We start from the raw sequence: 14,612 nt of genomic DNA on the forward strand, positions 1-14,612 counted from the left end.
CTCCACCACTGGCACATGACTTCATCATTACTGAATACTTTAATTCATCACCTGATCAGCTAAATACGTAATTTTTTTCAGGAAGGGTGCATGAAAACAAGGGTAGGATGCTTTCTAAACTCTGTGTATCAAAGAATTAATGTCTTTTTCTTGACTTCACAACTGAATGAAAATTTGGTGGGCATAATATTTATAATTCCAAACCTATCCCCTTGACACTCTGTATAAAGTGTTCCATCATCTTCGGGCATTTAGTATTATGGAAGAGAGGTATGATTTGTGTTTCTCTGAATGTACCTTATTTCTTCTGCTAGAGTATCTATGATTACTTCTGAAATTTAAAAATTTGTTATGATGTGTCTAGATATAGTGTTTTTCCCATTAACTTTTCTTAGAACTCAGTAACCCTTTTGTTCTCTATTTCTTCTGAAAACTGCTTCTGTACCAACTATTTGGGGACACCTATAATTCGCCATTCTCCATATCTATCGTATTCTTTTACATAATTGTTATTCCTTTATCTGTTTCTTCTGCATTCTCGAAAAATATTTTAAATTTTTTCCCCCAGAGCACTGTTAACAGTTTTGAGTTGTCTTCTTTCTCTTTTCCTACATTCAAGGTGAGTTTTAAAACTGCTCTCTGCATTTGTTCCCCTCGTGTTATTTTCTTATTTCAGGTCCCCCCCTCCCCCTTATATCTTTTTTCTGTGTAAAGTTTTTACCTATTACTCATCTTGGAACAGGGAGAGATCTGATGAGATCAAATTTATACCATGAACAGTGTGGCGTATAGCTCTCTCCAGCTCTGTTCTGTCTACCGGGGAGGACAGTTGCAAGATGATTTGAAAAGAAGTATCTGATAACGGAAGGGTCAGCACAGGCGCAAGAATACTCACACAGGTCCCTTTATAGCATAGCTTTGTTTTCCAGACCCAAACTGAAAATACAAGACTGGTTAACAACTGAGTACCAGGTCATCCTAACCTTTGGGGTTTGTAAAATCCCCTTCTTAGATATGCTTCTGGGAAACTAGGTGATATACATATCCTCTAAGCTCTTTTACCAAGGACTGTAAAATATCATCAAACATAGCTTTAGAAGACTAAAGTAAAAATTCTTTTCCTATTCCAATTGTGTTTCACTTGGACAGAGAACAGATGAAGTAGACCAAAATATATAACATTGTACAACAATATATTTGTATCTAACTTGCTAAAATATAATAGAAATCTGCTCTACTTATCTAAGCTAATGATCAATTTGATCAGTGAGAAATATACATCTTCACTTTTTATTTGCATTTCAATTACATTTGGTTCCGTTTTAAGCTCTAAATGAGTACTCAGCAAAGGAGTTAACTTCACCAAGACTTACCGGTGTGTAACTATGCACACTTCCAACACTGTTCAAATTAACAGATGCCAAACTCTGATCTGAGAGGCTGTTGTTAAGGCTACTGCGTGGGCTATCACTACCATCCTGATCAGTGTTGTACAATGTTACCTACAATGAAAAGAACAGCAACATTCAAATAAGTAGTTCCTACTATAAAGAGTACTTTTTAAGCAACTCTACAAAAATACAACTAACCTGGTAGATGGAAGGAAAACAAAATGTTACTGGTCTTTCTTTTGGTGTTTACCTACCCCAAATCCATGCTCTACATCGCTAACTCCATGTTCACCATGAAATATTGATAATTTACTTTCAAACTAAAGGATATATCCCATCCAGAGGTACATAAATTCAATTTTCTAAAAGGAATAATTAGTTCATCGACATTTAATAAGAGGGGATTATAACAGATTTTTACTGTTAAATATTTCTATAATGCATAAACTTATTTTTACTCAAGCTTTAAGCAAAATCAGTTTTCTTCTTTCAAAATCTTAGGCATCAAAAAAAAAAGGACACAAAAAATAGAATTTAGGCATCATAGTGTTTATAATATTGAAAACTGTAAACTTAACTGTCCAACACAATTGCAGAATCATAAATATGTGATCTGATTTTTAAAATAACAATAATATGCTAACATATGCATTAGACATGAAAGAACTATGTATCAAACTGTTAACAATGGTTAACTGGCAGGGGGTTGGGTATTCCTGAAGACTTCTGTCACTGATAGTGTATATTTTTACAATGTTTGAGTATGTTTATAATGTGCATTATCATTTTTAATTAGAAACAACAACAAAAAAGATATTTTTAAAACAGAAAACTAGTCTAACTATCCTTTAAAGTTCTATTCAGATTCTACTACCAATTTTCCTTTCTATGCTCCTACTTTCATGGGAAAAATTAATACTTTTGATTTTATGGTGTAACTAATTTTTATCATATTTTTATCCACTACTAGACTGTTAGCAACTTGAGTTCCCCAATAAATAATCATAAGCAGCATAATGTTTTCTACTCAGTATACACATAATAAATACTTGCTGAATTTAATGACCAACTGAGCTATTACCACCCTTCTGTTTGTGCTGAAAATGGGGTCATGCTCAATGCTCATTTGCCAAAAGAGGCCAAAACCTGGAAAACTAGGCAAATATGCCTCAATACTTCAGGCAAAACCAAACTGTCTCACATTCACATCAGCTAGGAACAATCATGTGTCTAGGAACTAGTAAGGGAAAAGAGTATAAGGAAAAATGAGAGGAAATAAAACTATGGCAAAGATTTTTCTGGTCAGTATTTCCAGCGTAAATTTCATTTTTTAAAAAATCAACCTTATGGGCTCTTAAGCAATACAATATCAGCAAATTACAAGCATCCCATGGTCATTCTGTTGGCTGCTCATTCTCTCCTGTCCATGCTTAGTTACCTATCACTCAAGTCAGAAATACCTCCCACCATCTTGGACAAATCCTCATAGCTAAGGAGGATAAGATTTTTATTAAAATGTAACATATTATGGAGAGGAAAATACACGAGTTGTTATAGTTTATTAATTATAAAACGGGCATACTCATGGAATCATGTAATCAACAGCAATTCTCAAACTTTGATCTTAGAACCCTTTTGCAGTCTTAAATATTAAGGAGGCAAGGAGCTTTTGTTTATTTTGATATATTTATCAATAACTGGCATATTAGAAATTTAAAAAATTTTAAATACTAATTTAAAAATAACTATTACAAACTCAACTATATGTTAACAAAAAAAAAATTTTCTCTCAATAAATAAGTAAAATTAGAAGGGTGCCACTGTTTTACATTTTTGTAAATTTCAAAGCCTGGCTTAACAGGAAACAGTTAGATTCTCATATATGCTTCTGCATTCCATCTGTTGCAATATGTTGTTTAGGTGGAAGTATAGAAAGAAAACCCAGCATCATATATATACATATATATATATATATATGTATATATGTATATATATGTATGCTTGGAAAAGGGAAGCATATTTTAATAGACTTTTCAGATAATTGTGGATAGTCTTTTTTGATACTACACAAAAATATGACAAGTGACAATTTTTTAAAGATTAGTTGCAATGTAACATCTGAAACCATATGAATAAATTTTCGTACTCTTTTACATTATAATCCACTTTCCACCTCGGACTTTGAATGGATCATTTACCCATGCATGATTTTATAACATTATGCATTGGTCATTTGGAAAATATCATTCACTAAGTTATGCAGATCTTCCAAATATTGACATATTTCATTACACAACATCAAAACATCACACTTGTTAACATTACCAATAATCTCATTGGAAAAGTGTGTAAAGACTATGAAGCTATCAGACTCACTGTGGTGGATGTAAGTTTTCCAAACCTATATGTTTTGCTTAAAAGCTCAAATTTTACCATTGGCAAGAGATACTGTCAACTGTTTTCCTTTAAGTGAGAGGCTTACTTTATTCATTTTCAAGAAAATATCTGCCAAATACCCAAATCTGAATAATAGTGTCAGTTGTTCTTTCAAGTAAAATCAGTGCTCCATGAACAAAGTGGCTAGATCAACACAAATGCTCTTCCTTGAAGCAACCACTGTACTTCGGTATACACAGTTTAAGCGTTTTATGCGTACTTCCCATTTCACCACACAGATTCTTAAAAACGTATACTCAAAGGTCACAATTTAATAAAATTATTTTTCCTGCATCATCAAGGATATTCTTAACTAGTATTTTTTTTTTTTTAATCTGAAGGGTGTGTGGCTGTGAAGAATACAATGACTACTAGTACAGTCAGGTGTCACTGCCTTGACTTGTGCTAATGTTTACATATTATTGCTTTTGCTGCATCTGTGAAAACACAAAAATAAAGGAAAAGGCAAATAGCATTTTAGTATTATCATGGAATCCCCAAAAGGGTATTGGTTACTCAGGTGTCCACAGATCACAGAACCACTGATACAGAACATACCTGCACACCAGAAGGCCCACTCATGAACTCTCCCAATCATCATTCACCAGCCAGTCATTATCCATCCGCATATCTCCTGTTACAGGTAACCACCATGCAGACTTCTACCATTAATGACTCGTTTCATACAACGTATATATCCTTTTCTGTCCTTTTGCAGTAAATTTAGCTAAAGGATTACGTAAAGCTTTGTTGTGTGTTGCGTTAGCATCGGCTCTTAATCTTTTGTTACTTCCTTCATTCTACTTTTTAAAACATATTTTATTCTTTTTCATCCAATTGAGAACTTTATCATTTATATTAAGGTCTCAAATCCATCTGAAATTGATTTTTGTGCATGAAAAAATCTCACTTTTCTATTGATTCAGCACCATTTGTTGAAAGACATCACTGAACTCTGTTCCATAATTCTATGTGTCTATTCTTATGCTAATATTACACTTTCAATTATTGTAGGTTTACTCTTGATATTTGGAAGTATAAATCCTCTTTTATCTTTTTTCTTCAACATTTTCTTCAACTACTGTTTACCATTTGGAGTCTCATTTATCTTTCAAAATCAGCTGGTCATTTCCTACTATCTTCCTTCCCCTAAAAAAAGCATTGTGGAATTTTGATTGGGATATTACATCTGTAGATAAACTCAGGAAAAACTGACTTCTTTACAATAATCTTCTCTATGAAAATTATATATCTACTTATTTAAACCCCCTTTGTTCTCTCTCAGTAATTTTTTATAGTTTTCTGTGCAGAGTTCATCTTTCATTTAATCCTAGCTACCTCAGAGTTATTGCGGGTTTGGTTCCAGACCACTGCAATAAAGCAAGTATTGAAATAAAGCAAGTCACACGAATTTTCTGGTCTCCCAGTGCATATAAAAGTTATGTTTACAATGTACTGTAGTCTACTAAGTGTGCAATAGCATGATGTCTACAGAAACAATGTATATACCTTAATTTAAAAATACTTTATTGGTAAAAAATGTTAACCATCAGCTGGCAACACAGGGTTGCCACAAACCTTCAATTTGTAAAAAGCCCAATATCTGGGGAGCGCAATACAGCTAAGCACAATAAAATGAGGTGTCTCTGTACTTGATGTTTTTGAACGTTAATTTAAGTATTATCTTTTAAATTGTATTTTCTAACTGTCCATGGCTAACACAGAAAAATAACTGACTTCTAAAATCCAACACTGATCTAATATTGACACCTTGGTAAATTCACTTATTAATTCCAAGAGTTTATCTGTAGATTCTGTTGAATTTTCCATATGAATGATGATGTCTTCTGTGAACGATGGCTTTACTTTTGCCTTCCCATATTTTTTTGCTTTACACAGTTATCCTTTAAAGAGATTTACATTTTTTTAAAAAAAGCTTTATATTTACCCACATAGTTATCATTTCTGGTGTCCTTAATTGCTCTGTGTAGATCCTGATTTACATCAGGAACTTCAATTACACATATTATAGGTTGCCTGAAGCTGTCCCCACAGCTCACTAATACTCTATTTACTTTCTTACAGTCTTTTCTCTGTGTTTCACTTTGGATAGCTTTTATTGCTATATCTTCAAGTTCACATCTTTCCTTCTACAATGCCTAATCTGCTGTTAATCCCATCTAGTTTATTTTTCAACTGGGACATATTTTTATCCCTAAGGAGTTTGATTTGGGTTTTTAAATATCTTCCATGTGTCTATACACATGTTCAACCTGAACTTCCATAAAATATAGTTACATTAACAGTTCCCCCCACCCCCTACCCCCGGCTTGAGATATAATTGACATATAACATTGTATAAATTTAAGGTGCACAATGTACTAGTTTGATATACTTATGTATTACAAAATCACTACCATCATAGCATTAGCTAACACCTCCATCACCTTACATAATTACCATTTCTCTTCGTGGTGAGAACATTTAAGACCTACTCTCCTAGCAACTTTTCTCCTAGCAACAGTGTTGTAGTATCATGCCTGTAATCACCATGCTATATATTAGATTCCCAAAACTTAATCATCTTACAATGAAAAGTTCTCTTTGACCATCTCCCCACTTCTCCCCACCCCCTAGGCCCCCAGTAAGCACCATTCTATTCTGTTTCTCTGAGTTTGGCCTTTTAAGATTCCACATATAAGTGATATCATACAGTATTTGTCTTTCTCTGCCTGACTTATTTCACTTGGCATAAGGCCTTCAAGGTCCATCCATTTTGTCACGAACGGCAGGATTTCTTTCTTTCTCATGGTTGAACATTATTCCATTGTATATTACATACCACATCTTCTCTATCCATTCATCTATCGATAGACACTTAGGTTATTTCCATATCTTGGCTCATGATAACTGTTTTAATGTCCTTTTCTACTAGTTCTATCATGTGTGTCACTTCCGGGTCAGTTCTAACTGACTGATTTTTGCCTCATTATGGGTTGTTTTCTACTGCTTCTTTGCTTGGTAACTTTTTATTGGATGCCAGACTATTATGAATCTACATTATTAAGTGCTATATTTTTAGATTCTTATGAATGTTCTTGAGCTTTATTCTGGGGCACAGTTAAATTATATGACAACAGGAATGAAATATTGATACATGCCAAAACATGGATGAACCTTGAAAATGTGTTTAGTGAAAGAAGTCAGACATAAAAGGTCATATATTTTGCAATTCCACTTACATGAAAGGTCCAGAATAGGCAAATCCAGAATGTTAGAAAATAAATTAATGGTTACCAGGGGATGGAGGAAATGGGAAATGAATGCTAATGGGTATGAGATTTTCTTTTGGGAGTAATGAAAATGTGTACACATACCACATCTTCTTTATCCATTGATCTGTCAATGGACATTTAGGTTGCTTCCATGTCTTGGCTACTGTAAATAGTGTTGCTATGAACACTGGGGTGCATGTGTCTTTTCAAATTACACTTTTCTCTGGATATATGCCTAGGAGTGGGATCACTAGATCATATGGCAACTCTATTTTTAGAGGAACCTCCAAACTGTTTTCCACAGTGGCTGCACCAATTTACATTCCCACCAACAGTGTAGAAGGGTTCCCTTTTCTCCACACCCTCTCCAGCATTTATCATTTGTAGACTTTTTGATGATGGCCACTCTGACTGGAGTGAGGTGATACCTCACTATAGTTCTGATTTGCATTTCTCTAATAATTAGTGATGTTGAGCATCTTTTCATGTGCATATTGGCCATCTGTATGCCCTCTTCGGAGAAATGTCTGTTTAGGTATTCTGTCCATTTTTTGATTGGGTTGCTTTTTGTTGTTGTCATTGAGTTGTATGAGATGTTTGTATATTTTAGAAATTAATCCCTTGTCGGTCCCATCATTTGCAAATATTTTCTCCTAGTCTGTAGGTTGTCTTTTCGTTTTGTTTATGGTTTCCTTTGCTGTGCAAAAGCTTATAAGTTTGATTAGATCCCGTCTGTTTATTTTTGCTTTTATTTCTATTGCCTTGGGAGAGTGACCTAAGAAAACACTGCTATGATTTATGTCAGAGAATGTATTGCCTATGTTCTCTTCTAGTTTTATGGTGTTATGTCTTATATTTAAGTTTTTAAGTCATTTTGAGTTTACTGTGTATGGTGTGAGGGTGTGTTCTAACTTCACTGATTTACATGCAGTGGTCCAGCTTTCCCAATACCACTTGCTGAAGAGACTTGTCATTTCTCAATTGTGTATTCTTGCCTCCTTTGTCAAAGATTAATTGACCGTAGGTGTGTGGGTTTATTTCTGGGCTCTGTATTCTGTTCCCTTGATCCATATGTCTGTTTTTGTGCCACTACCATGCTGTTTTGATTACTGTAGCTTTGCAGTATTGTCTGAAGTCTGGGAAGCTTATGCCTCCAGCTTTGTTCCTTTCCCTCAGGATTGCTTTGGCAATTCTGGTTCTTTTATGGTTCCACATAAATTTTAGGATTATTTGTTCTAGTTCTGTGAAAAATGTCATGGGTAATTTGACAGGGATTACATTAAGTCTGTAGATTGCTTTGGACAGTATGGCCATTTTAACAATATTAATTCTTCCAATCCAAGAGCATGGGATATCTTTCCATTTCTTTGAATCATCTTCAATTTACCAATATTTTATACTTCTCAGCATATTAATCTTTCACCTCCTCGGTCAGGTTTATTCCTAAGTATTTTTTTTGATGCAATTTTAAAAGGGATTTTTTTTTTTTACTTTCCCTTTCTGACATTTCATTGTTAAGTGTAAAGAAATTCAACAGATTTCTGTATGTTAATCTTGTACCCTGCTACCTTGCTGAATTCGTTTATCAGATCTAATAGTTTTTGTGTGAAGTCTTTAGGGTTTCCTATATACAATATCATGTTATCTGCATATAATGACAATTTTATCTATTGGATAGAAGTGGTGAGAGTGGGCATCCTTGTCTTGTTCCAGACTTTAGCAGGAAGGCTTTCAGCTTTTCATGGTTTAGTATTATGTTGGCTGTGGGTTTATCATAAATAGCTTTTATTAGGTTGAGATGGGTTCCCTCTACACTCACTTTGGTAAGAGTTTTTATCATGAATGGATGTTGAATTTTATCAAATGTTTTTTCTGCATCTATTGAGATGATTATGTGGTTTTTGTCTTTTCTTTTGTTGATGTGGTGTATCACATTGATTGATTTGCATATATTGATCCATTCTTGTGACCCTGGGATGAATCCAACTTGATTGTGGTGTAATATCTTTTTTATGTGTTGTTGGATTTGGCTTGCTAATATTTTGTTGAGAATTTCTGCATCTGTATTAATCAAAGATACTGCCCTATCATTTTCTTTTTTGTTATTATCTTTGTCTGGTTTTGGTATCAGAGTGATAGTGGCTTCATAGAATGACTTTGAGAGTGTTCCCTCCTCTCCAGTCTTTTGGAAGAGTTTGAGAAGGATCAGTATAAGTTCTTCTTTGCATGTCTGGTAGATTTCCCCAGTGAAGCCATCTGGTCCTGGACTTTTGTTTGCAGGATAAATCACCTCTGCTGAATTATCTATTTCCTCTTGATTCAGTTTTGGTAGGCTGTTATGTTTCTGGAAACTTGTCCACTTCTTCTAGGCTGTTCAATCTGTTGGCATATAATTGTTCATAGTATTCTCTTATGGTTTTTTGTATTTCTGCAGTATCAGTTGTTATTTCTCTTCTTTCATTCATTATTTTGTTTATTTGGGTGCTCCCTCTTTTCTGCTTGGTGAGCCTGGCCAGAGGTTTGTCGATTTTGTTTGCCCCTTCACAGAACCAGCTCTTGGTTTTATTGAGTTTTTTCTACCTTTTTTTAATCTCTATTATTTCTTTCCTTCTGCTGACTTTACGTTTTGTTTATTCTTTTTTTTCTAATTCTTTTAGGTGGTAGGTTAGGTTATTTGAGATTTTTTCCTGTTTTTTGAAGAAGGTCTGTATTGCAATGAACTTCCCTCTAAGAACTGCTTTTGCTGCATCCCATAGATTTTGTATGGTTGTGTTTTCGTTGTCATTTGTCTCAAGTATTTTTAAATTTCCTCTTTGATTTCATTGCTGATGCATTGGCTTTTTAGTAGCATGCTGTTTACTCTCCATGTAATCATTTTTTTCTCAGTTCTCTTTCTAAGGTTGATTTCTAGTTTCATGCTGTTGTGGTCAGAAAAGACTCTGGCTTTTAAATGAATATTTAGCACATTTACATTTAATGTATTCCTTAATGCAATTAGATTTAAATACTTTTTATTTTCCTGTGTTCCCATCTTTTCTCTGTTCATTTTTTTTTCTCCTTTCTCGCCTACTTTTGGATTAACCAAGGATTTATTATTTTTCCTTACTTGGTAATATTCTTTTACTATTCTTGTAGTAACCTAGAGCAGTGGTTCATAAGGTAAGGAACTTGGACCAGTACATGACCATTATCTGAGAAGGTGTCAGAAATGCAATTTTTCAGACCCCAACTCAGACCTAGAGAATCAGAAACTCTCAGGGTAAGGCCCAGTAATCTGGGTTTTAACAAGCCCTCCTAGTTATTCTGATATATGCTGAAGTGTTAAGAATCACCGCCCTATATTTTACCACATGCCCTTGACTTAGTACTTTTACCACTTCCCATACAATGCAAAGACATTAACTGCAATATATTTCCTAATGCCTTACTCTAGTATTGTCATGTACTTTAACTTCTACAAGTATTTTAGACTCCAAAGCACTATGTTCTATAACAGAACTGCTATTGTTTTAATCACTTGATACATATTTTTATTTACTGACACGCATACTCTTTTGGTGTTCTTCATTCTTTTCTGCACAGGATAATTTTCCTTCTATCTGAAAAATTAACCTCCTTTAATTTTTTAATACTGTAACATTCTCTCACATTTTGTTTCTGTAAAAGCCAATTTACTTAACCTTCATTTTTCATAGAAATTCTGATTTTAGAATTCTGGATTGGCAGTTATTTCCTTTCAGCACTACAAAAATTTCATTCTGGTGGTATCTGACTTTTATCATTTCTATTCAGAATTCAGTGTGTTCCTTTGAAGTTGCCTGTTATTTTCCTCTGATTTTAAGATTTTTTTTAAAAAAATCCTTGTTTTTTAGCAGTTTGACTTTTATTTGTCTGATAAGGTTTTCTTTTAATTAGTCCTTCTTGGGGTTCTCAGAACTTCTTGAATCTGTACTGTGTTATCTTTCATCAGTCTTAGAAAATTAAAATATTGCTTCTTCTCTATTCCCTTTTGCTTCTCTTCCGGAACACTAATGACAAGTTTGTTAGATCTTTTCCCTGTACCCCATTTATCTCTTAAGCGTCTTTGAATTTTCCATTCTTTGTTTTTCAACCAGCATATTTTCTATTGACCTATCTTCCAGTTCACTGATTGTCTCCTCTGCTGTGTCTAATCTGCTGTTAAATCCATCTATTTAATTCTTAATTTCAGTTATTATATTTTTCAGTTCTCCTGATTCTTCCATACAGATTCCAATTCTGATAAATTTTCTATAATTCATCTATTTTCTTCAACATATTAGTCATAGTTATTTAAAAATCAGTATCTAGATCACTTGTGGATATGTTTATACTATCTTTCCATCTTGGCATTTAATTATTTGGTCTTGTTTCCTGGAATGTCTGAAAATTCTGACTGAAAGTGAGACCTTACTTATGAAAACTTGCAAAAGCTCGGGATATGTTATCTTCCAGAAAGGATTTAGTTTTCTTTTGGCAAGTGGAATATTAGCATACCACCCTAGTAACAGTTTGAGACTGGTGTTATTTTGATTTGCTCTTACTTATAGAACATAATCTTTCTTAAGTATCAATTTGAAAAACTGGGGTGTTTACCATGGCTCCCTCTTTAAAGAACTACAACTTTTGTCTCCCCAACCTCTGTGAGACTGCTGAAGTCTGGCTAGTGAAAAATCCACATGATTTGCCTGTGTCTGAGTCAAAGCACACACAGGTTAGGGATTAGCCAATGCCTTAACTGGATATTGCTTGCAAACAGTTGAGGTCACTTCTGAGATTCCTCAGGATCTTGGTCCTTAAGCCCTGGCTCTTTGGTAGCCTCAAACTCTGGTTTTTACATACCTAGCTCAATGACTGCTCTAGGTTGTAGCTTTCTGTGCAGCCTCTATGCCATGCACTGAGAAGTGGGAAATGTCCCAAGGGAAAACACGTAGGGCTTATCTCAGTGTGCTTCCCTTTTTTCTGAGACCTTCTCTTCTGAAGTCCTGCCTGTCTTTTTCTCCAATGCCTTTCTTTTTTATTGGTGGGCAGGGTGTGGGGGGCAGGGTGTGGGAGGCAGGGTGGTAATTTTATATAGATAGGGAGAAGGGTTAATCTGATACTAGCTATTCTATCATATCTGAAAGCAGAAGTCCAAAAACTCCAGCTCCTTTATTTAGTCACGAAGTCCCAGCGTTACTACTTTCTAACTGTTTCCTAATAGCCACAACTGTCTATGTTTAGGCCTCAGTATCTCCTGCTTGGACTATCGCAAAGAGCAGTACTGGATACCTCTGATTCCAACCCATCTATTTCACCGGAAATTCTCAAGTCTAGCTGGGTATCATTAGGGATGATTTTTAAAAGTACAGATTTCTGGGCCCTACCCACAAGGATAAAGTAACTGATTTGGTAGGCCTGCAATGGAATCTGGGAATTACTACCACCACCAAACACACGTACACACTAACAACCCCACCCCTCCCTTAAATGATTCTGATGGAATCAGTCCATGTATTGCTATTTGGGAAAAATTATTACTTTACACCTCAGTTGTAAGTTTCCTATCTAAATTGGAATTCTGATTAGTCACTCTGATTATACTCTGTCTTCTATCTGCTTGTTCATTACCTTTTACAAATACAAAGATACTACGTGTATTAGTGCAACTGAGTGTATACATGTTTGTGTTTATGTGTGTGCACAAGAAAGTAGAAGAGATTAAAAAAAAAAAAGCAAGTGAAAGCAAGGGAGACGGGGAGAGAGTAAAAGCAAGACTGACAGACCGTATGAGTACAAGAGTGAGATATATTATGGCTTCAAGGTGCTCATCATGGTCTAGTAATGGAGGAAATAGATGCACAGAACTGAGTTATTTCATGAACCTCCCAGAGCCTTTTTAGGGTTTTGAGATATGAGATTAAGAAACTACCTTGTAAAGAAGAGATATTTGTACCCTACTAGGTGTCTAATGAGTTAGCACAAAGTTTTGACCCTTGCTTCAATAACAAAAACAAAACAAAAATTGCAGCAGACTACCACATACTACACTTCTGGGTATGTACCTAGACTTGAATATCATGAAAGAGGCTGACCACCATTCTAATGGACTCTGAGTTTGTCTGAATTATTTATTTTACTGGATTCTGTTGACGCCCTGGTTATTTGTCAATCTCTTTTTAAATCACATATTTAGAGGGGTAATCAATGATTTTGAAACAAATTGATTCAATAAATGCTGGACTCAAAAATTCAATGGGATTGGTAGTGTCAAGAATTTAAATTTAATATAGAGCTTCCCAATAAGCATCTTCCAATTTTTCCAGAGAATTATTTATTTACTTCTAACTTGTGTAAAGCTAAAAGCATTGTGGATTCAGCTTTCAAACTGCCATGTATGGTTTGGTCAAATTTATATCATCTTTAAACTCAACCATACAGTAATCTACTGTTACTATAAAAGCAAATTAAATGTATTACTCAACGACATTTCAAAAGTGTTCAAAAAAATAGAATTACTTTGTTAGTCACAGTGTTGATTGCCAGAGTTGGAGAGGCACTTCCCGAAATAATACACTCCATTCCCAAAGAATCTGAATCTATGCTATATGGAGTTGAGGCCTAAAATACAAGAACAAAATAAATAATTATTAGCTCATAAAACCACCAACTTTAACACAATTTGAAGTTATTTCATCAAATTCTCCAACATCCAGTTTTGTGCTTTGTTTCTGAAAATAAACTTAAAATCATTACTGAATTCTCTTCTACTATATTTTATTATGCTACTAACCTGATAATCACAAAGTCCATTGGTATGGCTACTCCTTACCAACTCTTTTAACTGGTTGTGGGATAGGTTTGCCAAAATTAGAGATAAACTTCTGTAGTGGAGACTACTAATAATCGGGTAACACTCATTCTCCCCTCTGCTCCCTTTTAGCAATAGATCCCTGTAGTTATCAACTCATCTCTGCCCAGCTAAAGACCACCTTTTCCAGACTCATTTGCAGCTAGTTGTAGCCATGTGATTAAGGTGCGACAAATGGGATGTGAGCAAGAGTGATGTGTGCAACTTCTGGGTCATGTCTTTGAAAGGAACTTGCTTGCTCTCCATCCTCTTTCCCTCTTATTGCAGGCCTGTGACACAGATGTGGTGGTGGTGATCCTGCATAATCAGAAAGCTGAAGGTAATACCCTGGGGAACACTGGAAAGATAAGATTAGAAGGAAACATGTGAATGACCTTGTGGAACAGAGCTGGTTATCCATCTGATCTACCTCTCAGCTTGGACTTTTACCTAAGAGAGAAATAAATCTATCTGGTTTAAGCCTCTCAGGTGTAGTTTTGTCCTCCTTTGTCTGTTAATGCAACTGAACAATATCCTAAATAACACAATTTCATATACATTGTTTATAGAGCTAACATGAATGTCAAAAATCAATATAGGTTTTCTACATTTAGAATTTTGGATATAGATTGTGATAACTCCTTTCTCTCTCTCAAAATAAAG

General features: G+C 34.7%; 1 protein-coding gene across 5 annotated transcripts in view; it reads right to left on the minus strand.

The window, feature by feature from the left end:
* Positions 1–14,612, minus strand: part of FOXJ3 (forkhead box J3) — a 129,563-nt gene that overhangs the window by 19,936 nt on the left and 95,015 nt on the right. For 4 of the 5 annotated variants that reach the window (XM_057553155.1, XM_057553140.1, XM_057553151.1 and 1 more), the window contains 2 exons: positions 13,619–13,720; positions 1,374–1,502 (listed from right to left, as the gene is read on the minus strand). In XM_057553155.1, coding sequence (XP_057409138.1) covers positions 1,374–1,502; positions 13,619–13,720 — 231 coding nt within the window. The remainder of the gene's footprint in view (positions 1–1,373; positions 1,503–13,618; positions 13,721–14,612) is intronic. The other variant, XM_057553158.1, reaches the window with a different exon arrangement.

Source organism: Balaenoptera acutorostrata, chromosome 1 (assembly GCF_949987535.1).
Source record: "Balaenoptera acutorostrata chromosome 1, mBalAcu1.1, whole genome shotgun sequence".
Classification (NCBI taxonomy): Eukaryota; Metazoa; Chordata; class Mammalia; order Artiodactyla; family Balaenopteridae; genus Balaenoptera; species Balaenoptera acutorostrata.